General features: G+C 48.5%; 10 protein-coding genes across 10 annotated transcripts; 6 read left to right on the forward strand and 4 right to left on the reverse strand.

Moving 5' to 3' along the window:
- Positions 1 to 260: 260 nt before the first annotated feature.
- On the forward strand, positions 261 to 2,692 carry K444DRAFT_626873 (alpha/beta-hydrolase; the record flags this gene model as incomplete). Its single annotated transcript, XM_024882721.1, has 5 exons — positions 261 to 421; positions 627 to 881; positions 933 to 1,727; positions 1,831 to 2,056; positions 2,459 to 2,692. The coding sequence occupies 5 exons, from the start codon at positions 261 to 263 to the stop codon at positions 2,690 to 2,692; spliced, it is 1,671 nt and encodes a 556-aa protein (XP_024740031.1).
- A 321-nt stretch (positions 2,693 to 3,013) lies between these two features.
- K444DRAFT_610005 (uncharacterized protein) lies at positions 3,014 to 3,703 on the forward strand. The gene has a single exon (XM_024879667.1). The coding sequence runs from the start codon at positions 3,082 to 3,084 to the stop codon at positions 3,427 to 3,429; it is 348 nt and encodes a 115-aa protein (XP_024740032.1). The 5' UTR covers positions 3,014 to 3,081; the 3' UTR covers positions 3,430 to 3,703.
- Positions 3,704 to 5,378: 1,675 nt separating this feature from the next.
- Positions 5,379 to 6,927, forward strand: K444DRAFT_556668 (Clavaminate synthase-like protein). The gene is made up of 3 exons (XM_024876758.1): positions 5,379 to 5,898; positions 5,961 to 6,399; positions 6,478 to 6,927. Exons 1-3 carry the CDS (start codon positions 5,554 to 5,556, stop codon positions 6,714 to 6,716), a joined length of 1,023 nt encoding a protein of 340 aa, XP_024740033.1. The 5' UTR covers positions 5,379 to 5,553; the 3' UTR covers positions 6,717 to 6,927.
- Positions 6,928 to 7,768: 841 nt separating this feature from the next.
- Positions 7,769 to 8,768, reverse strand: K444DRAFT_716035 (alpha/beta-hydrolase; the record flags this gene model as incomplete). The annotated part of the gene is made up of 5 exons (XM_024888369.1): positions 7,769 to 8,097; positions 8,130 to 8,375; positions 8,444 to 8,548; positions 8,583 to 8,652; positions 8,686 to 8,768. The coding sequence occupies 5 exons, from the start codon at positions 8,766 to 8,768 to the stop codon at positions 7,852 to 7,854; spliced, it is 750 nt and encodes a 249-aa protein (XP_024740034.1). The 3' UTR covers positions 7,769 to 7,851.
- A 1,551-nt stretch (positions 8,769 to 10,319) lies between these two features.
- On the forward strand, positions 10,320 to 12,456 carry K444DRAFT_610007 (uncharacterized protein). The gene has a single exon (XM_024879668.1). The coding sequence runs from the start codon at positions 10,414 to 10,416 to the stop codon at positions 12,319 to 12,321; it is 1,908 nt and encodes a 635-aa protein (XP_024740035.1). The 5' UTR covers positions 10,320 to 10,413; the 3' UTR covers positions 12,322 to 12,456.
- A 5-nt stretch (positions 12,457 to 12,461) lies between these two features.
- Positions 12,462 to 13,314, reverse strand: K444DRAFT_523446 (short chain dehydrogenase/reductase; the record flags this gene model as incomplete). Its single annotated transcript, XM_024874290.1, has 3 exons — positions 12,462 to 12,938; positions 12,990 to 13,081; positions 13,119 to 13,314. The coding sequence occupies 3 exons, from the start codon at positions 13,312 to 13,314 to the stop codon at positions 12,462 to 12,464; spliced, it is 765 nt and encodes a 254-aa protein (XP_024740036.1).
- Positions 13,315 to 15,347: 2,033 nt separating this feature from the next.
- On the reverse strand, positions 15,348 to 17,048 carry K444DRAFT_523081 (putative MFS transporter; the record flags this gene model as incomplete). Its single annotated transcript, XM_024874255.1, has 4 exons — positions 15,348 to 15,860; positions 15,906 to 15,970; positions 16,020 to 16,383; positions 16,431 to 17,048. The coding sequence occupies 4 exons, from the start codon at positions 17,046 to 17,048 to the stop codon at positions 15,348 to 15,350; spliced, it is 1,560 nt and encodes a 519-aa protein (XP_024740037.1).
- A 670-nt stretch (positions 17,049 to 17,718) lies between these two features.
- Positions 17,719 to 18,915, forward strand: K444DRAFT_610010 (acyl-CoA N-acyltransferase). Its single transcript, XM_024879669.1, has 3 exons — positions 17,719 to 17,941; positions 18,055 to 18,366; positions 18,429 to 18,915. The coding sequence occupies exons 2-3, from the start codon at positions 18,089 to 18,091 to the stop codon at positions 18,676 to 18,678; spliced, it is 528 nt and encodes a 175-aa protein (XP_024740038.1). The 5' UTR covers positions 17,719 to 17,941; positions 18,055 to 18,088; the 3' UTR covers positions 18,679 to 18,915.
- Positions 18,916 to 19,573: 658 nt separating this feature from the next.
- On the forward strand, positions 19,574 to 20,755 carry K444DRAFT_641490 (uncharacterized protein; the record flags this gene model as incomplete). Its single annotated transcript, XM_024884628.1, has 1 exon — positions 19,574 to 20,755. One exon carries the CDS (start codon positions 19,574 to 19,576, stop codon positions 20,753 to 20,755), a length of 1,182 nt encoding a protein of 393 aa, XP_024740039.1.
- A 68-nt stretch (positions 20,756 to 20,823) lies between these two features.
- K444DRAFT_626880 (NAD binding Rossmann fold oxidoreductase-like protein) lies at positions 20,824 to 22,507 on the reverse strand (the record flags this gene model as incomplete). The annotated part of the gene is made up of 2 exons (XM_024882722.1): positions 20,824 to 21,790; positions 21,858 to 22,507. 2 exons carry the CDS (start codon positions 22,505 to 22,507, stop codon positions 20,824 to 20,826), a joined length of 1,617 nt encoding a protein of 538 aa, XP_024740040.1.
- Between the last annotated feature and the right edge of the window lie 261 nt (positions 22,508 to 22,768).

A 22,768-nucleotide genomic window follows, 5' to 3' on the forward strand; every position in this document is an offset into this window, starting at 1 on the left:
ATCCTCGTAAGTGTAGGCGACCGGAGGCTAGATCAGAGGGAGATCTTACAGAATGCAAATTTGAAATCGATTATAGACTGGTCTCTGCAGCCTTGTGGATCCTCATTTCTGTTTTTCTTTAATACCTTGTGATATCCTTTCCCTCATACTTTCACATCACGATCGATAAATGCAAGCAGCTATCTACCACCAATTCAGCAGCAACGTATTGAATCGGCTATAAGGCACCCGCTCACTGGCTTCAGGGACCGAACCGGACCATGAAGCTCATCCCCATTCTCATCGTCTCGGTCCAATTCGTACAATGTACCTTGTGCAGCTCGCGGAGGCGCGTCGGCTCTCAGGTGCAGACTTCCAGCGGCATTATCAGCGGTCACGCAGCGAGCAATGCAACAAGTGTTTCCGAATATCTCGGGATCCCGTACGCGCAGCCGCCAGTTGGCAATCTGAGGTTTTATCCTCCAGTGCAGCTACAGAGTCCAAGCTCGGTTGTCAATGGATCTGATTTTGTATATGTCCCTTGCCCTCTTCCTTAGTACTTATTGTTGTTTTCTGGGAACCTGCTAATATAATCTCATTTCCTCATAGGGATTCGCATGCATGAGTTCAAATGCTTTACAGTCTAGGTTTACTGGCAACGTTGCAGCCGCCAACCTTACTGCCGCTGGACTCGCGGATATTCTGCCAGATTTTGAGGTAGGAGATACCTTCAATGAGAATTGTCTCACACTCAATGTTTGGGTCCCAAGTGGCGGGGATGAGAACAAAGCGGTAATGGTGTGGCTCTATGGCGGAACATTCTTGACTGGTGCGTCGAGTGAATCATTGTTCAATGGACAGAACATTGCCGGACAAGAAGACGTTATTGTAGTATCGATCAAGTAAGTTTTGCCTCTACCACCAAGAGAAGCTAGTGTTGACAGCCATCGAAGCTACCGGACGACCATCTTTGGGTTTCCAGGCAGCTCATCATTGCAGGATCTCAACGTCGGGTTGCTTGATCAGCGTTTGGGCATTGAATGGGTTCGTGATAACATCCAAGCTTTCGGCGGTGACGCTACCCGCATCACGGCCTTCGGTCAGTCAGCCGGTGCCGCGTCGTTGGACTTCTATTCCTATGCATATGCAACAGATCCCATCCTGTCGGGTATGATTCTTGAATCCGGGACGGTCCAGTTGATCCCTCCAATGGCAGATAATGTAGTGTCGTGGTTCAGTGTAGCTTCTCAGCTGAAGTGCGGGAATTCTTCGTCCAACAGCACGGCGGTGACAGCCTGCATGCAATCCAAGGACGCCCTGGCGATCCTTGTGGCGGCCTCGGGCGGCTCGGTCAATTGGGGGCCCATCGTTGACAACACCACCATCTTCGCCGACTACACGGCTCGGACTCTTGCTGGCCGGTTTAGTAAAATCCCCCTTCTCATTGGGAATAATGGCAACGAAGCTGCCCTATTTGCTGTCCAGGCAGAACTGATGAACCAAACCGGGATAACCGCCGACGTACTTGCTACCGTGAATCTGAATCGCTTCACCTGTCCCGCCGGCGCACGGGCCAACGCCAGCATCACCGCAGGTTTGCCCACATGGCGATACCGCTACTTTGGAGAGTTCCCCAACACTGCACTGACAACGGTACCCGACCCGGGTGCCTGGCACGGAAGCGAGGTACCGGTAATCTTCGACACCTTGCCCACCGGCACTGCATTCCTGCGTCGACGAGCACCGAGGTGGCTATCGGCAAGTACATCCGTGGTGCATGGGCGGCATTTGCCAAGAATCCAAAGGCAGGCTTGAGTTCCTACGAGGGGGGCTGGCCTGAGTATCAGCCAGGGCAGAGACATTGATCCGGCTGGCGTATAACAACTTGACGGGAACAAACACGGTGATACCGGCAACGTATGATGCCAGTTGTAAAGTTACCTTCCCGGTCAGTGCAACAAATTCGACAACGTCGCAAATACCAACATCAACAACGCCGGTGCAGACCTCCTCGCACACTTCTGCTGCTTCTGGACTTGTCACAAGCGCATGGAGCTTGGCCATGCTTGCAATCTTGGTGTGTTTGTAGTTAGTATTGCACTCTGTTATATATAATATGACAGCAGCAACCTTGAATTTAGTCTTTTGGTATCGACACTAGCTAGGCACAGCTTCATGGCTTCTCCCTCAGAGTTAAACTACTCAAGAGCCAAGAATACCAATGAATTATCACAGCGTTAAGACTTCTTCTCTATCCTCGTGAATGCTGTAGATTACGGATATGTAGATCGACGCGAAGGCGGAATTCAATAAAGAGCGACGGAATGTTCGACTAAGTCCCTGTCGCATCAATCCAGCGTAGCCCAGATGCGGGAGCATTGTATGCCAGCCTTGCGGCTTAGAGTAGGATCAACCTGATTGTATCTTCCGCCGTTATCATTTCATATTCGTAGACTTAATTTGCATTCATTTTTTTTAGGATTTTTTGACTGAGGTTGAAAATGTTCAACAGAGAAGAATGCTTTCACGCAAGCTGGAGGTTGGAAGTGAGGTTGACGAGCCGAATCTTGGCAACTCGCTTAGCGACGCCACTCGCAATAGGGGTGTTGCAAGTTCGACAGCCTGGCTGGCTGCAAGTAAAACGGATACTCTGCTCGGATTCAGAGCATCTAAAAGCTGGTGTATAAGAACTACAGCTAGAAAATGTGAGTAAAGTGATGTGCTTAATGGAATCTGATGAAAGACAATATCTTCCGGCGGTGGATCATAATAAAATTTAGTCTACTCACTCCCCAACTTGTTATACCCTTTGACACCGCGTATATCCTCAAATATTCTACACGTATGGCGTGTAGAGGACAAATCATGGCAGTCTCGACCCTGATTTTTGACGTACATATGGATGTACTCATAATCGCCAGGCAGACAGGTTGCTCCAGTGAATCTATCAATCGAACGGTGTTCAACTAACCTTCCGCGCAATTTATCAAAGCTTGCCTCTCGTTTCCACGCAACTAGCTTTCCGATCTTCGTGTACAGAGAACACTTCAATTTCTGCATGCACATGTGCTCCATCTTCAAGCTTTATCATACTTACTGAAAATGCAAGCTTCCAATCATAACCAGCCCACTGAGGAAACCACATCCATTTTTCCGCTCTTCTCTCAACTTCCCGCCGAACTCCGCCTCAAAATCTGGACCGGCTTCTTGTCCCTCACCGTGCCCTCTCCAATCCCAATCACCATATCAACAGGAAACCAGATCCAGAGATGGGTGGCAGATGATTCTATACTGAGAAAAGGACGTCAGATTCCAACCATTTTGCACGTCTGTCAAGAGTCAAGAGCGGTGGGGCTGGCGAGATACGTTCTTGGCTTTGAGCTGGAAGGAGGACTGAGCGAATTGCCATTCAATCACTGTTGGAAGATGGTGGAAGATACCGAGACTTAAGAGCTTCTGCTGAGATGCATGGGGTGATAACTCCTGAAAAAGTGCATAAACACGTGACATCGAAGGTGGGGGTGGGTTGGGCAGGCCTATAACGCAAGCTACGGAACCGCACCTCAGGGGAAAGGGAGGCTGGATGGAGGCTGTGTGAGAGTAGAACAGACTCTGAGCTCCGTTTAGAAACATCCAAGAGGATTTCCTTCGAAACTCTGGCCACTCTATTGTGTTTCAATTTCAATTACGAGGTGTCCAAACAATTGTTGCAGGGGAATTTCTGAGAATCCCTATCAAGCATAAGCGACACAATAGCTGGAGAGGCTGGAGAGGCTTACGTCATTGCAAAGCCATGGTAGTGATGAAATTCTCTTTTTGGGTCCCTCTCCTATCCTGAAAGCCTTTCATTTCTTTTCCAAATCTCCATAAAGCCCAAGTTGAGCCAAGTCGAGCAATTGCCAGCTTTTTGGGTGTAATGAGCCGTTGAGTGGTAACAAACCGCGCAGGCATGAGTGTTGATTAGGATACTTTACGATGCCGGTAAGGATGGCAAGAATTGCGGATAATATACCATCACCAGCCGCATTTGACTACATACCATTTTCGTAAGACATGTAGTGGATTACTCACTAATTACTGATTTCGTTAATAATCTATTTCTCCTTAAAATAACTTCTTTAACTTCTATGTTTCTTGAATTATTTTTTGTCTACAAAGAGTTTTTCTCGAGGTATAAATTTGTACTCTTTAAAATTATTAAGTTTTATCTTGTTTAGCTTTTAATAATAATAATAATAATAATAATAATAATAATAATAATAATAATAATAATAATAATAATAATAATAATAATAATAATAATAATAATAATAATAATAATAAATATAATAATAATAATAATAATAATAATAATAATAATAATAATAATAATAATAATAATAATAATAATAATAATAATAATAATAATAATAATAATAATAATAATAATAAAAGAATTATTATATAATTTTATTAAATAATAAATACTCAGCAAGCTAGTTCTTATTTTCAATTTAAAGACAAGCCTATATCTTTATTATTTAATTATCTTTATATAGTCGTAGAAATTCTTCTTATAAGTAAGTAGTGTGGGAGGGAAACTGCGACAAGACAAAAACCCATATAAAGTACACCAGAGCGCAAAACGTGACTTGACAGCAAAACAACAAGATCAAAAGCGTAAACGGTAAAGCATAAACAGTATACAGTGTGCAAAAGCTCAATTGATTGAATATTAAGGAAGGATTGTTCTCTAGGACTACAGAAAAACCAGCTTTCTTATGTGATTCCCGCAAGTCACGTGCAAAAGGCCGCGGCCTTTGCCATGTGACCAAAACCTCAAAACCGCCAAAACAACATGATTTTTGAAGAGTACGGCTTGCCGTACCACAGTAGTTGAATTAATGTTTAGATTCTAAAGTCTTAGATTTTTGCGTTTAAGCACAGACTTTAATTTGCCCTGAAAAGTAGCGAATACAACAATGGATTGACCAATTCGAAAAATTGGTGAGTAATCCACTACAGATCCTGTTTTATTTCTTCGTAGTATGTTTTGATTTGCTCGACACGTGGATACAGTCAGCCTGATAAAGCGATCCCTGATGATAAGTCAAATGTTCGCTCTGGTCTCTGAAAAACAGGAGTACATATCTCACGACCGGCATCAAGTTCGTACTCTGAAAAGGGAAAAGAAATCCTTTACCCGTTTGTATCTCCACCTGTCACGACAAGTGTTCGTGAAAGCGATTAGGCCAATTGCGCCAAGTACTCTACATAGTAATTTTGTACGGGAGGTACTTCTAGCCAGCTGTGCCTAGCTGGTCCGTGCCACAAATTTAGCGAGGAACACCAATTTTAGTGGGTGACGCAATTGCTTTGTGGCCTATTCTCTTCCACGAATCACCTTTACGGTTACGAGTGGAAGGTACGAACGCGTCGCTCCTTTGCAACATTTGATACACCAACTTCAAGCTTTTCCAGAGTCGCGGTCCGCGGAAGGTCCACAGAATACTCTTTTCGTAGCCAGACAAACGGTCTGACTCCTACAGTTCCGTCCCGTTAGTCTTGTTTCAACCTCTCAAGTGACAATTCAACATGGCGGCGACGTCGAGCCTTCCCATCGTGGACTTTTCCGTATGGACTTCAGAAGGAACACCATTAGAGCGTCTAGCAATCGCCAAAGAACTCATAACGGCATGTCACGAGACCGGCTTCGTCCACATTCGCAACCACGGAGTGTCCCCACGAACTCTAGATAATGCATTTGCATGGACGAAGGAGTTCTTCGACATGTCGCATGAAAAGAAAATGGAGGCGGAAAAACCAAAGGAATCGATAGCATTTCGCGGGTACATCCGGCAAGGTGTACAAAAAGCTGTTCAAGTATTGGATGGAGACAAAGAGGCAGTTCAGACCCTGCGAACAGTGCCAGATTTCAATGTACGTTAATCCAATCGATGATATGTAGACTTGTGAAGAATATTTATTAACGAAATATTTAGGAGAATTTCAACTATGGGAGCGACCAAAATGAGGAACAGCTCAATATCTGGCCACCAGAGTCAACACTCCCCGGATTTAAAGACTTCGCTACCAAGTTCTACTGGGAATGCTGGCAGACGACCCAGCTTATCTTGCGCGCTCTCGCCATTGGATTGGGACTGGATGACGAAGAATTCTTCTTGAAGTACCATGATGGCCATGGCAATCAAATCGCCCTGCGACATTACATGCCGGTCGCCGCAGTCGAGATAGAATCGGGACAGAAGGAGCGTCTCGGTACGCACTCTGATTTTGGCACTGTAACCCTGTTGTTCCAGGACGACTGTGGTGGATTGGAAGTCGAGGCGCCAAGGGAGCCGGGGAAGTTCATTTCTGTCACCCCGATTGAGAATGCACTGGTGATGAACGTTGGCGATCTCCTGCAGCACTGGAGCAATGGTAAGTTTTCCGGCCGATTTCTGCCATCTTTTTCACAACATACATTGAACCCAAGGGCTGACTTTGTGGATTATTGAGATTATCTGAAATCCACTTTGCATCGCGTGCGCCTTCCACCTCTCCAGGATCGATATTCGGGCGAGACAAGAATGATGCGCCAACGTTATTCGATTCCTTATTTCGTTGCCCCCGGATCTGACGCCATTGTGGAGTGTATTCTAACTTGCTGCGATGAGAACACGCCGGCAAAGTACGCACCCCTCTCTTGGGCTGAATGGATGCGCATGCGGTCAAGCACTGCCTTTGGAGCCGAGTGATTATTCGGTCATAGAAGTCACACACTCCCGAATTGCTTTTTCTTTCCTTTTTGGCGTTTTAAAAAAGTGTTTTCTCTTCATTCACATCATGTTTGGCAATCTGCGAATCCCGTCTCGTCACAACAAGGAACGACTTGCTTTTAAGGCTACACACCTCAAAAGTTCTGATTAAGTACTAGATTTAAGGTTAAACTGAAAAAGAAATGCAGTCAAAATTTGTGATCATTACATTCTACTTGTTGAAACTGATATTGTTGAGAACATTGCGTTGTACTTTTGAAGCGTTGCCCGTGGCTGATGGTGAGAAGAAACGAAATGTTACCCGACCGCTACCTACAACTCCTCTTGCTTCCTTCTTGGAGCCTTGCTGTTGGATATTTTAAGTATGTTTCAGGTCTGGCGGCATCGTTGAGCCACAGAATTAGTCCGCTAGCTAGATCCACCACATGCTTTATTAGCAATGCCGAATTCAAAACGCCACATGCAATGCAAGTTGGAAGCAGAAGAGGGGTGTTGTTCCAGTTATTCTTGGGTGCCGCTGGGCTTCTCGAAAGAATCGCTTGGCATGACGCGGAAGAAATGATTCGAGAAAACCCTGGAAGAGTCCTCCTTTGCATCCACGGCGGACGCTTGATCGGACTTATTATTGGACCCTGCAGTCCCCGACATAAGAGATCATACCACAGTTGTTAACAGTCTTAACAGAGCACAACCCCCGAAAAATGATTCATAAAGCATCCACTCTGCGAACGGAAAGAGGAGACCAAAGAATGGAATGATCAGGAAAGGGAGAAATGTTCACACTATTCGATTGTTGGGAGAAGGTTAGTTGTGAGCAATGTAAAGGCAACATCAAGAAGTGTTCTTTTATCATTATGGTAGATCAAATATAGCTCTGTATACTTGATGGAAGTAATGATGTCAAGCTTATATGGTGGAAATTTTTGTTACGGTGGTTCATTGATTAGAAGCGAAGGTGGTTTCCGACGTGTTTTGAGGTCTTCCCCGCTGGAAATCCAGTACACGGAAACGAATTTTCTGAAGTTTGTCTTGAATTCATGGAGAAGTTATTAACGTGAGGGGAAATTTCACGTCACAACCAATTCGTACTCTCTTTCTCTCTTATGTAAGAAAATCAAAGCACCGCCTCCGAGAGCCATCTTGAAATCTCAGTCCCAAGTCTACGCGGATGGTCTTCCTCCAGAAAATGTAACCCCTCCCCAACACAAACTCCTTTCACGTTCCTCAAATGCTCCAAATACCACGCCGCCTGCTTCTCCGTAACCAACCTTCCAGGCTTGGCCCAGAACAATAGCTTCGGCACCTCGTTCTTAAGCAACCACTCATGGAACCTCTCCCAAATTTCCCACACATCAGCAGGCTTTCCCTCAATTGGCAGCTCGTTAGGGACACGAACAACGGCTCCCTTGCCCCCTTGTCTAGAAATGGGCTTCGATAAGCGTCGTGTTCGACTTGAGTGAGCGTTCTCAGCAGCGCATTAGGCAGTACCCGCTCTATCATCGCGTTCTGCTCCACCGCCATCTTTCGTCCTTCGACGGGATCCCTGAATTTATGGTAGAGTGTCTGAGAAGGTCCACCGACTAGGTCATCGAAAGTCGGGAACGGACGTAGGAATTCCCAAAATGCTAGACCAAGCGCCTTTTCTTCGTTTTGGAAGCCCAATTGAAGCCAGTTGCCGAGCCCCAGCCCTGTGCTATCAGGATGACTTTATCATTGGGTAGGATAGCTGAGATAAATGCGGAGAGGTATGCAGCCTGGTCCGTGAAGCGGTACGGTATGGAAGGCTTGCCAGAGGAACCGAAGCCAATTAGCTCTGGTGCAACGCAGCGTATCCTGGGGGGAGACCTGAGGAATGATGTTGCGCCAGAGGTAAGAGGAGACAGGGTTGCCGTGGATGAAGAGGGCTACTTCTTGACTGTCTGTCCGTGGAGCTCCAGTATCGATCTACGTCATATAGGACTCGAGGACGTTAACACGTTTGAGTGCGAAGGGAAATTCTACAGATACATCTGACTCGAAATATTGAGTCATTATGTTTAGGGAAAGGGGGATGGTGATGAGATTCTTGAATTGAGGAGACTTGCAAAATGCGGGGAGAAGTCCTTTATTTAACTTGAATGATGTACTGATAGGGCAAGGAATACAATAGTTCTTCATTCCGATATTGCAATTTACAGAGTAGGGAAGTGGTGGAATAGCCATGAAGAAATGTTTAGTAATCGTGGACATTTACTTCTCGGCATGACGAATGCAAGAGGTAGAATAATCAGTTGTAATGTGATTGGAACAATGGAAGTGAGTCGACACTCAAGACTGATTAGGGACTATAGAGACTGGTATAGAGCTTCCATTCAGTGGGTTGAGGAGATAAGATTAGCGATTCTCATTTGAGAGCAGAATACGGGTAAGACACCCACCATACTCCCCCCTATTTTGGTGCACGGATATTTGGGATAAGCGAAATGACAGAAATTCAAGGCGTGGAAGTGTGAGAGTACCTAGCCTTTATGTTCTTTAGGACACAAACAAACTTGATATGATCTTACGATAAATAGATGTACCAGGCTCCTGGATTTATTGGCGCTATTCTAGACTCGCATCTGCGCCGATTCCTATTCATGTAGTGACAAAAATGGTAGTTACCAACTTTACGCGGGGGAAATGACAACAACTAGACCCGAAACACATGTTAAGTTCGCGTGGTTATATGCTATTCGTCCGTGAATGAGATGGGCCTTCTAGTTATACTCCAAACTAGACAGAGCGCTAGTTCTGGGAGTTCTAAAGCTTACTTCTCTACTAATATTAGGACCCTAATAGGCTAGAGGCACCCCGTTTGGCGCCTTCGGCGCCTCACGGCGTATGGGGCACAACTGTATACGGGACACATCTGCGTACGGGATATATCTGCGTGCGGGATATATCTGTATACAAAGCACATCTATATTTAAAGTATATTCTCTACTAATACTAGGAGCTTAGGAGGCCAGGGGCACGGCGTTTGGCGCCTTTGGCGCCTTACAGGAGCATATATACACTTATACCTTAAGTACGGGAAGTATATGTATATCCTTGAGGATATACTTTCTAAGCGATTATAAGTAAGGGACAGAGGGACGTACGTCTTGCCTACCTTTTGTATATATACCGGGGGCTAAAGAATAGCCGAAAAAGAAAGCCTTACTTTATAATAAAATTATAAAAATTAGCTTGCGAAATGCGGGGGAAGGGGGCTAGAAGGGAATCCAATTCTCAATTGCATAAGCACCCGTTCTAGGGTTTATCCAGAGAGGGTGCTTATGCATTCTAATCAGAGTTGGCCTCCTGTCATTTCCCCTTTGGGCGTATACCCATGTTTTAGGAATGCTACGCGAGCAAAACAGGGGTGTTGCAGGGGTTGGCAGGGGCACACTGATTTTCTTTCCAACATTTGGGACAAAAAGCAGGGTGGGCTATTTTAAGAACACCAATCATGTTCTGAAACTCAGAACTCGGCAAGAGAGGTGCACGTGGCTTTGAGACATCAGCCTGCGGACTTCACTTCCCGTTGATGCTGCTCGAGCCTTACCAGACAACAAACATCAAAACCGTACCCAACACGGCCTCTTACACCTCGCGTTCTTTCTATTTTACTTCTGCCGCACTAGTGAGACAGTCACTTTCCTTCAATCCGACGATGCGACTCCTCAACATCGAGACCATGAGGATGGAGGAGTTTTTCGACGAGAGGGAAGCCTTGTACGCAATATTGTCTCACCGTTGGGGTCAAGAGGAGGTATCTCTCCAGGAGTGGAATCGGGTTCAGGAGATCGAGGCCAGAATGCGAACTATCACGACCCACCATGCCTTCAAGGCTCCGCGGCACGAGAATGACTACTACCACGAGAGCCTGCGGGAGCAGTACTATGAGCTGGAAGAAGAGAAAGCCGCAGTCAGGAAAAAGACCGGGTATTCTAAAATTGTTTCTTGTATTGAAATGGCTCGAAATCAAAAGATCAGTAGAGGGGAGAAGGTTCACTCTTGCAGCTTTGTCTGGATCGATACCTGTTGCATTGATAAAACCAGCAATGCCGAATTATCCGAAGCCATCAACTCTATGTTCCGCTGGTACCACAATGCTTTGGTGTGCTTGGTTTACCTGGCCGATGTGCCTACCAATCTGGGACAAGACGAGATGGAATCCAAGATCCGAAAAAGCAACTGGTTCGAACGCGGATGGACATTGCAAGAGCTGCTGGCGCCGCGAACTGTGTGTTTTTTTGATCAGGGATGGAAGTTCCTATTCAATAAAGAACAAAAATGCGCCCTTCTTGAAAATATCACTCATATCGACCGGAATATCCTTCGCGGCTTCGATATGAGTAGGGCATGCACGGCCAAGAAGATGTCATGGGCGGCTTCTCGCACAACAACACGGAAAGAAGATATAGCATATTGCCTGCTTGGTATTTTTGATGTCAACATGCCGCTACTATACGGGGAAGGCGATAAAGCATTTGCCCGCCTGCAGGAAGAGATTATCCGCCAGTCCGGCGACCTAAGTATCTTTGCGTGGGGCTACAATTCATCCGGAACCCATGGAATTCATGGAATTTTTGCTCCATCGCCTGCATATTTCATTGGATGCTACAATCTCCACGGGCTTCGTTCTTCCCAAGCCGTCATTTCGATGGCTAACATTACACTAAGTGTGAAACTCTCTTACCTGAGACCAAAAACTGATCGCTTGAGCTTCATGTACGCCTATCTTTGTTGTTCTGAAGGTACAACGAACCAAATCGTTCTCCCCTTGGTGATGAATAGAAGCGGGGGTCATTTGCAATTCGGGGAGGATGCCACGAGAGTCTGGTTTGAGAGACCCGCTGGAGCGCGGCCAATCCTGATGAGTGCCACGCATGAGATGGATGACAAAATATGGATGCATGAAAGTCGCACAATATCCATATTAAAGAAGGGGGGTGAAGAGAACATCGAGACTCTGGGCAAGACCTTTTTCGTTGGCCTCCATCTCCCTTCTTCAAAGGCGGCGGTGGACGAGATTTACCCTCCACATTTCTGGGGCAGGGTTGTGGTGGTCTCGGATTTCCGCTCCCCTGTTGACAGGCGCATTTGGTATCCTGGTGCCATCGAGCGAGACAGGGGAGTCGACCCCGGCGAACCCGGATATGAGACCTTAGCTTATATTAGAATCTCGCACCGGAGAAATGGAGCTCAGATGGTTCTTATTGTCCGTCGCCTTGACTCCACACCTCGGGACCTTGAGGTGAGAGTTGCCAAATGGCCTATTCGTGGGTGTGTATCATTGGCCGACTTTGCACTTCGTGACGACCTAAACCGCCGATATGAGGGCAGAATTGAGGGTCTTGACTTATCTGTGAAAAGGAGGGTATGTATCAGTCTCTTTGAAAACTCCTGGGCGTTCGTGATCACCATCTGGGCGCCCGGAGATGCAAATGGTAGATCCAAAAAGAACATAAATAACATTGAGGCCCAAGAAATTGAGGTTGGCAGCAACGGAGATGATGAAGCTATGGGCAACGAAAGTGACAGTTATGAAAACGTGAAGACGAGGACTACTGCTTGAGCGAGGCAGTTAGGATGAATGGGTCAGTTGCAATTCTGAACCTCCCCTGCTGCTAAAAGCAGCTTGTCTTAGCATGTTAAATAGTTTTCGATATCTATCTACCCTAGTTGTCCTATGGAAATTTGGAATAAGTGCAACTTCTACACTATAATCATCCCAGAGTCAACCCTGATGCGTTCCCCCGTCATGCCAGAATTCTTAGCAGCAAACACAAAAGTCATGGCAATCTCTTCTGGCGTCGTGATTCTCTTCAACTTTGCCATGTCAAAATACCCCTGTCTCTGCTCCTCAGTAAAGAGTGTAGTTCTTTCCGTATGAACAAGGCCAGGACAAACAGCATTTACTCTAATCTTCGGGCCCTGTGTTTCAGCCAGACACTTATTGAGATGCAGTCCAGCAGCCCGGCAGACAGAGTACGCCATACTGCTGCCGTTCGTGAAGAGTCCTCCGACAGAGGACTGGATCAAGAATACGCCGCCGTCGGGGTTGGCGTTGAAATGTGGACGAGCTGTACGGAGCAGGAAGACGTTGGATTTGACGAGGAGGTTCCAGGTGTGGTCCCAGTCTGCTTCGGTGAGGGCGTCGATGTCTCCGAATGGGGCGATCTTGGTGTTTCCCTACGCAAATTACTTAGTAATTGTCTCAGGTTTGTGGATCGTTGCACTTACAGCATTGCTGACAACAATGTCAAGACCACCAAGTCCTTTGACCGCCTCGTCGATGATCCTCTTGCATTCAGGGTTCCTTGTGACGGTGTGAGCTGGAATTCCGGTCACTGTGCTCACTAATCGCTATACTCACAGCTTGAAGTACCACTACTTTCCTCCCGGTGGAGGATCTTATATCAGCAGCCACAGCCTCTGCTTTGTCTTTCGATCCGAGATAAGTGATGGCAAGGTCACAGCCTTCCTCAGCAAAAGCTTTTGCAATTGCTGCGCCAAGGCCGCGACTTGCACCTGTCACTAGGACTTTTCGATCTTGCAGGTTGTACATTGTTCGTAATTATTGCTTTCTGAGAAATTGAGTTGATGATTGAATGAAGATGTTGAAGGACAAGTCGGACCTTGTCCATATTTATATATCTCTGGAAACTCTAGCATACGGCAGTGCCCTCAAGTTGCAAGTCAAGTTATTGTCATGAGGTGAGAAGTTCTATGGCGAATATTCGATTGCCCAATCGACATGAGACCTGTTACTGCCGAAAGAGGCCTAGTTGCAGCAGTATAAGCATCTCGCGAAGAAAGTGTGGGAATTTGGGGCGAATAGACAACGCACCAATCAACGTCATCTCTGTTACTACCGAAAAGGGTTAAGACTCGTGGAGGTTACGGGGTTAATTTTAACTCCGATGAACGACAGTACATCCACACATTATGCTATAGAATCCAACCACCAAACCCGTCTAACGGCAAATTTTTTCTTCAAATTCGATCTCGGCCACAATGACCGCAAATTCAAATCTCGTCTGGGTAAACAAATCCCGAGACTCCTCTTCGCTATCCAATTGCAGATACGAGAAAGATAACTTTCGCAAGATTCGCTCCCATGCCGTAACTATCGGGCATAAATCAAGCCGTGTCAAGAGACCTATCAAGCGGACGCCGCTCACTCTGGGTTGGGCTCGGACGGAGAGCTTGCAAAATCCTACTCAAGAATCGTCCTTGCAACCATCGAGCCAAGACTGCGGAGATACCGAAGTAATTCCATATATCCAACTTTCGGAGTCTGGGAGTAAAACTCCCTGCGCCGGTCTTGATCGACAGCTCACCTTCCGTTCCGAGAGCGGTATAAGCGACGTCTTCTGTCCCGCGCTGGAGCTCCACCCTCTCAGCAGCGTTTTCGATCCATTTTCCACCTCCGTAATCTCTCTTGATGCCGCAACCTTAGAACAGCTCTGGTACTTCTCTCACATCTGGACACAAAGCGCGTTCAAGCTTCCGGGCTGCATAGGTTATGGCCAGCCACCCATCCCGCAACGAGAAATTACATCCATGATGCAAACTTCCTTGCGGAATTCAACGCGCTGGTTCTGTTTGCTCGCTGCTACCAGTGCGAGAATGCAGTACATCCATCATCAAACAACTGACAGGTTGGCCCACGGCTATGCCGCGAGAGCATTGCACGGGCTGCAGGGGCGGATGCAAGACCGCGAAGTATGGGAGGAAGACGACGCGACGGACGTGCTGTTTCTTGCTGCGTATGAGGTTTTTTGCGAGGACGAAGTGGGTGCGGGGAAGCACTTAGCTGCTGTGAGGAGGCTTTACAAGCGGAGAATTGAGAACACATTTGTGAGGAGGCTGCAGGCTAATTTGGAGATTCTTGTAGTCAAAAGCGTGTCTGGAAGTTTGCGTCGAGGTGTTGATAGGCCATTGCGAATGAGATAGGTTAGAGCTGCGGCCATTACTCTGCGTCCTACGTACCTCCAGACAATGTCAATATAGAAGAAGTTCTGGTACACTCACCAAAGCCCGCTATCCAAATATCCCTCGGAATGTTGTACTTTCAAATTCTCAACCATGAGCTAGAAATTTCGGAATGTGCGACCTTTTTGCGAGACAATTTGATGTAGGTAGTTGTACGCAAAGCCTTGAGGGTTCTTTTATGTTCTCATAATGGCGCTGTAAATAATTTTTTAGAGTAGAAACGTTGACTGGGCATAGTCGGTATATAAAAGATGGGAGAGGGTAGTTGGGAATTGTATCTCTGTTGGAGCAAGGTTTGCAAAGAGAGAAGGGGCTGGCTCAGCAAGGCCATGAACTGCCTTCATGGCACACAGCCGAACCCGAGAAACTGTACAAGGTATTGCGTGGGATCCTGGCATGCGCTGCGCATCAAATGGAATTAGAAGAAGGGGTGGAATATCGGGAAACCAACTCCTATCACTGCCCTTGAAGAAAGTCAGTCACGTGAGGCTAGTAGACAATGAAAGTGAATCAACCATGACTTGGGATATATTTAATAGGCATAACTCATCTACAAACTATAATATCTAACACGCCTCCCAGAAGACTCCGTTTCCACTCTTCTCAAACATTGATTGGACTCTCCATCCCACCAACCTCATGATGCTCAGCCAGCAAATCGTAATTCTTAAACTTCCTCGCCGGCACCTTCCTTTCAAACAGGATATCCAACTCCTCAAACGTGCGTCCCCTGCTCTCCGGAATGCGGAACCAACACCACGCAAGACAGACCAGACTAATCCCACCGAAGAGAAACCCCGCCTTGCCTCTCCAGTTCGCCTGATCAGAACTCAACATATAGGGCATGGCAACGGTAAACACGATCGAGGCCATGGCCTGCACAGCAGTCGTGATGGCGATCGTCCTCCCCCGCAAGCGCGTGGACGAGATCTCGGAGATGATGACGAAGCAGATGGGGCCGACGGTCATTTGGTACGTGAACGTCCAGATATCCATTAGTGTGGCTTGGGCCCAGACGGCGCCGGAGTGGGAGCGTCCGAAGTCGAGGAAGCCGATGATGAAGAGGATGAGAGTCATGAATGTCATGCCGGAGTTGTAGATCGTGCGACGGCCGAACTGAGGGGTGTTAGTTAGGAATGAGGGACGGAGCGGGGGACGCACGAAGGACATTAGGGGCCAGGAGAGGCAGGTGCCGACGAAACCGAGGGCTGTGTTGCCGACGCCCACTGTAAGGTGTTAGTATTGGTTTAATGGGTCTGGAGAGGGAAGACTGACTGTTGAAGGCATCAGAAGGGTTGAGACCCGCTTGCTCGAAGAAAAAGTTTGCGTATCCGATCAAGGGATTGCCGCCAATGACTTGAATAAGGTACACCATGATTGAGATCTCTGTTCTGGGCCAGTTAGCGCCTTTGAAACAGTCGAAGTATGTGGTTGTCGACTCGAGTTCTTGTTCAAGGAGGTCGGTTTGCTCGATCATGATGAGGACGCTGTCGATGTCGGGACGGTGCTTGGCGGAAGAGAGCTTCAAGAGGGATTTTCGTGCGTCCTCTTTCCGGTTCTTGCGGATTAACCAATAAGGGCTTTCGGGGGCGAAGGGGAGACCGATGAGAAGTACGACAGGCCACACCCATTGGATTGCCTGATCTCAAGTTAGTCTTGACCGTCGAGAAGGACGTGGAAACATACGAATGGCGCCTTGTACGCCCACTCATCGAGTCTGCTTTCCAAGCCAGCGGCACAACCTTGGGCAATGAATTGTCCAATGACGAAAGCAAGGTTGACGGAAGCTGTTAGTACACCTCTCAGAGCTAAGGGGCAAATCTCAGAGGCATATGTGGGCGCAATGACAACGTAGAAACCATACGCCAAGCCACCTAGAATCTCGCCAGCACACAGCATCCCGATTGAGGTCGAGAAGAACTGAACGAAGACAAAGATAATCGACCAGACGCAACAAACCGCTAGAGTGATTCTTCGTCCAAACCTCTCCAGCGGCCAACCGCAAGCAAGAGCTCCAAGGACTTGTCCAATTGGGTTCCCCATGCCAAGACCCGTCTGCCACGGCGCAGAGATGATCCACTCGCCTTCATACAGCTTTCCGAACCGTTGCTGGAAGGCAGGGAGCGCATAGAAGGAGGTAACAAGTTGGGCATCGAAACCGGCCATGATGACTGCGATGCAGAAGAACATTGCCCAGAGGACGGCGGTGGGGTATTGCTTGACGGCAGCCCAGAAGCCGAGGTCGTGTTCTGCGGTGGTGATGTCTCGCGTGGCGTCAATCTCGAGAAGAGCGCCCTTCTTCATGTCGGTGTGTGTCTCGTGGGCATTGCTGCTGGCGACGACATTGTCTTCGGCGGCACCCATGATTGCTATGGTCCCGTAGTGTGGTTGAGAGATGGAGATGAGGTTGGACGAGCTCTCAGAAGGTCCACGTCTATATAAGCTCGATAAGCTTCTGCCCTCGTGCGCTCGACTAGGATCTGCGATAGCCATGTCGGACCAGCAAGCCAGTTTCGTGCCTGAGTGTCCGGCTTATCATTTCCTCGTGAAGAAGGATTGCAGGCTTGGCGTCTTTGACAAGACCTGGTCCCGGTTCTACGGCCAATGGCCGTCTGGAACAGCCTGTCGGATAACCAGTGAACTCTGTCTCACTGCTGTTTATTCGAATATCAATATTGGGTGGTGCTAAACCTCCTGTGAGAGGCTCAGAGTCGGGACATCGTCCTAGTCTAGAAAGTTTGAAGTGCGATGTTTGTGGAGGCGAACCCTGAAACCCTGCAAGGTGGGCTAGTGGGGTACGATAACGCCCGTGGCGCACGCACAGAGGCTAAACCCTGTATGTGCTCGCACAAATTTGGCCGAGATCACCGTTCTGAAGACCGGTTTGCCGTGGCTTATCTGCCATCCAGGGCGTTGGGTTCGGACGACAGGGGGAGGGAAGGGCTACCTCTCTTGAACGCCTCCCCCCTTTCCCCGCCATCGTTGTTCACCTTTCGACCTTCATTTGCTCAACACAGGAGCAGGAACGGAGGCAACGTTGCACGCAGCAAACCTGGCAAAGTCGGGAAGATAGTCGAGCTATTCAGTGGTACGGGGCCCGTTCATCACTGATCTTCTGACGGGTCGGTCTTCTCGGGCGGGGTAGCAGCATTCCACGAACCAACCTCTTGGATTGGGACTCCCACCCAGCCAGTCAGGTACGCCGGAATGCCCTCTGCCGCAACCGTTTCTTGACTCGTCGGGGCATTCCCCGATTCGACGACGCCACATATTCTTCGAGACTTCGTACTGACCATTCTGTGCTGCAAAGTTCTCGGCGTTTACCTATCTTTTCAGCACCAACAATGTCCGCCTCTAAAGGCCACTTCTCGCCCTCCGTCATCTCAGCCGACGTCGTTTCCTCTCTCCCCGCTGGATACACAATCCGGCCCCTTGAACGAGAAGACTACCACAAAGGTTTCTTTGAGTGCATCCAAGTTCTCACTTCCACCGGTGATGTCTCCGAGTCACGATTTCTGGAGCGATATGACTACATGAAGAATTTGGGTGTTCATTATTTTCTGGTCATTGAGCATGAGGGAAAGGTTGTGGGGACGGGGACGTTGATGGTTGAGAGGAAATTGTACGTCCCACGTCTTCATCCCCAAACTAAAATCAATGGGTATGTTGATGATGATCTTGCAGCATTCACGACTTGGGAAGCGTAGCCCACATCGAGGAGATTGCCATCCGGAAAGAGGAGCAAGGAAAGGGACTGGGCTTGAAGATGATTCAGGCGCTGAGCTCGGTGGCGAAGAACGTTGGTTGCTACAAGAGTATCCTTGGTTGTAGCCCGGAGAACGAGGGGTTTTATCAGAAGTGCGGATTTAAGAGGGGAGGGCTAGATATGAATCAGTACTATGAGGAAGAGAAGAATTCTTGGGAGAGGGGATGAGGGGTTGGAGAAAGGAGCGCGTGGAGTGTGCTGGGTCGTGACCTGCGACGGAACTGTGGTCGAATAGAATGGAAAAGGACTAGATTGCATGGAGTTTCAGCCACGGGCGAGCGTTAAACCCATGGAACATTAGCGGGGCAATAAAAGTGCGTTGAGACGTCTATCCAGATCTTTGATTTCTGGGAGCATCGTTTACGTTTCATCGAGAGAAAGGGTTAATTGTACCTTGGTCACAGATGATGCATTCCACTTTATCCCCTAGCGAAGCTTTGTTCTTCGCTTTATTTCACTTTCCTATTGAGTTCACAGTGTGAACGGGTGAAGGTAGAGCATGTGACGCAAGGCCAGGCTGAAAAGGGGTGTGTCGCTTAAGTGCGAGTGGCTGTGACACCCCCTTCGGAGCGCTTCGGGCCGCAGACTCGGTCAGTGACATACGGTTGTGGGCGAAGAGAATCACCGGTATGACACGAGGTGTCAACTTTTTTGAAATGGGCCAATAAGAACCCTGTTGGTCTCTTTCGCATGAATGTTACCTGTGCAAAGGGTGGCACACATTATGCTTCAAGGCATATTTTTGGAGCGCGGGAGCCCAATCACCCACACCTACTGTGGCAGTGACGAACGCCATAGCCTCCGTGGTGGGGAGTGGCTCCATCTTGAACCCTGCATTGACCATACGTTTTCCAACTTTAACGTTGGGGCTAATGCCAACCAGAGTGTCGGGTCACGGCTGTGCAGCACCCCGGCTTTTATCCTCAGTTCACTCCGGCCTGCATTTCTCTGGCCCATTACTTATATATACATACACCAGCGTTGGTTCTTTGATGAATTGTATTTCTGATCATCATTCTCTACCTTCAAGTCATCCAAAAAGTATACAGAAGATTAATCATCAATGGCTTTTTCCACTCGCTTCGGTTACGATGCCACATCCACCCAAAGAAAGAAGCTCTGGGACCCATCAGAGACCTTAGGAATCATCAACATGGACCCGGGATACCAACGCATAACCTGTATCGGCCACGCCCCGTCACAAGGGCGACGCTGCCGGAATCCGATCCGGAGCGACAATCGAGACTTCATCACGGCCACGCTGAACGAGATCGCGTACCTGCGTCCTGACAACCCTACCGTCATATCACGGCTACGGGCCATCGCCGGACCAGCGCTCTGTGTTAGATACCACCAGGGCCAAGCTGAATCCATTGTCAGGCAGTGGCAGAGGAAGATCCAGCAGTTAAGCCCACGGATTGATGAACGAAAACCGACCAAACCCGTCCGAGATGACAAGAATCAAGACTCAGAGCAGACTATAAACGAGCTCCGGGAACAACTGCGAGAGATGAGAGAGCTTTTGGCTCAATTGCGAGATGATAGGGATGGTCAAGGGTCGCAATCTCAGGGATATGAAAGACCGAACGAGCAAGCTTCGAGGAGGAGGCAGGAGGCAGAGCGGAGACGCCAGGAGAGTGAGGAAAGGGAGAGAGATCGCCTGGAGAAAGAACGTCTTGAGAGAGAACGCCTTGAGAGAGAACGCCTTGAGAAAGAGCGTTTAGAGAAGGAACGTTTAGAGAAGGAGAAAAGAGAAAGAGAAAAGGAGGAATCGAATCGGCGAGCGCGCGAAGAGCAAGCAGCACAAAACGAGCGGATCCGCCAACGAGCACAAAAACGGCGCGAAGAACGCGAGCGAGAGAAGCGTGAAGCTGAACGGAGAGAAGAAGAGGAATGGGAGCAATCGTGGATCAAATACCAGGAACGCTGGGCAGAGTTTAGAGCAACTCCGTTGAGAGAGGGCAATATCCGAGATGCCATCCCGTGGCCTGTCAAGTCGGGATCTTATCGGGACGTGAAGGCTTCCAATGTCAATGACTTCTTGAAGAGAGCGGTGGCGAGGGATGCAAGTCCGGTGAAGTTAATACGGAAAGAGTGCAGGAAGTGGCATCCTGATTCCATGAACCGTTTGCTGCGAGACGCTCAGCTCACTGATGCTGATGAGATGATGATTGAAATGATCTGTCGAGTGGTAACGGATTTGCTCAATAATGCTTCTGGGAGGAGCTCGGAGTTATTCGATTGATTCTTGTATATCTGAATAGCAGATATGTTTATATATACCAACAGTATGCGAAAGCAGAATTTTGAGGCTCACGTTCTCAACCTCCCTTCAACCTCACTCTCCCACCAGCTCCCAAAATCCACCACAATCTTCCCCCTCCTCGCCTCCTCAGCTGCAAATACCGCAGCATGGCTCCTAATAATCTCCTCAGCAGTACACCCGATATACTCCTCCTGCGCGCTGTCAACCGCCATCCCACCACTCTTCACCCGATCAACAGCAAGCACAAACTGTCTCGCCAGCCCTTCATCGCCATCACCGTGCCCCCCTCCCTCCGGCACATACGGCCAATGCACCTTCTTCTCTCCAGTCCCGAAATCAAGAATCTCTATCTTATCGCCATCCGCGAAAATCTCGCCGTACTCGCCGTAAATATGCGTGAATCGCTGGCAGATCTTGTGTGTGAAAGCTACCATGTGCAGCGTAGCCGTCTTACTCCCTCGTCCACTTAATGCTTGAAGTGGGCTTTCGCCTTCGAGGGCAATGGGATCATTCTCCCAGGTCATCGTCACAGTTTGGTTATCGCAAACGTCATTGTCAGACTCAAAAACACACCTCCCGAACCAATTTCTCTTCTCCACGTCCCCTTCCGGCGTCGTGGAGTCATAATCTTCACCTAGTTTCGCGAGGAGGGCTTGCTCCCCGGTTTCTTTCCCCTGGGAGGCGACGATGTCTTCGATTTCCGGGAGGACGATTGATACGAAGTGTTCTTGTCGTCCTTGCATTTGTGGGCCGAGATAGATTCTCTTGGCTGAGAACTGGCAGTTGGACTCGTGGGGACAGGATAGGCAGTTTGTGGCTGTGCCGGCTTGAGTGGGTTTGCGGGGCTTGGTGAAGTATTGGAGGGAGCCTGAGGAGGTGATCGTGCTTGGCAAGTGCGGAGGCTTTGAGGATCCAGGAGGTGGGGAGCAGAGGAGCCAGAGCAAGATGTCCATGTCGTGACATGACTTTGCTAACAGTGAGGGAGCAGAGGTGGATTCTTTGCGCCAATTGCCACTTTTCCATCCATTAGTTGATGTTCGAGTTTCATTTGAACAATGGGGAAGTGGAAAAGGGAGCATACCGAACGTAGCTATGCGTAAAATGCCACCACCCAACCGGCTCTGTATGATTCACAGCCATCACATCCCCAATGACCCTCTCTTCAACCAGTAACTTCCTCAATAACATATTATGCGGACTATACCTCAACACATGTCCAATCCCAAATAATCTCTTCTCCCCACCCGTCCCAGAAACCGCCCGATAAATCTCCACGCAATCATCCAGAGATGTAGCGAGCGGTTTCTCACACATAATATGCAATCCCAATGGTGCAAGACCAAGCACGACTTCCTTGTGCATTCGATCCTGCACACAAATAACCACCGCATCCACGCCCTCCACCACCTTCACGCCCTCTTTCTCCCTCTTCCTCCTCTCCGTCTCCCATGAAACAAAATCCTTCCAATCACTAAACTCTTCGCCTTCTTCAGCGTCCCGCTTTCCCCAGATGAACTTGCGTCCTAATAGAGCGCGTTTGACGGGGATGGGCTCGACGATTGATACCAGGAGTCCATTTGTGGAGGTTTGGATCGCGGATGCGTAGGCGTTTCCTCGGTTGCCGGCGCCGATTATCAGGAGGCGCGGTGGGGAGGGGGAGAATGCGGGACGGGAGGGGGCGGGGAGACGGGTGATTTCTGATGGGGGAGGGGAGGTGGCGTGGGGTGCCATTTTGTGGGCTGGTTTTAAAGTGTCTCCTGTGTCCTGTGGGCAGGTTATAGAAAAGCTCGGAAGGAGTCTTTGAGGGCGTTGATGCAGGGAGAAAGGTGTGCAGTTGAGTGAAGCTGAGTGAAGCTGAAACCACGTGAATTGATAGTTAGGTCGAAGTTCGGGCGAATGTAACGTCACGGGTTGGTTGGATGACCCCCGCCATGTTGCTGCAGTGGGGGTTCATCTGAAACACGGTTCGTTCGTCTCAAAGTCCCTCTCATT

This window comes from Hyaloscypha bicolor (assembly GCF_002865645.1).
Source record: "Hyaloscypha bicolor E unplaced genomic scaffold K444scaffold_52, whole genome shotgun sequence".
Lineage (NCBI taxonomy): Eukaryota > Fungi > Ascomycota > Leotiomycetes > Helotiales > Hyaloscyphaceae > Hyaloscypha > Hyaloscypha bicolor.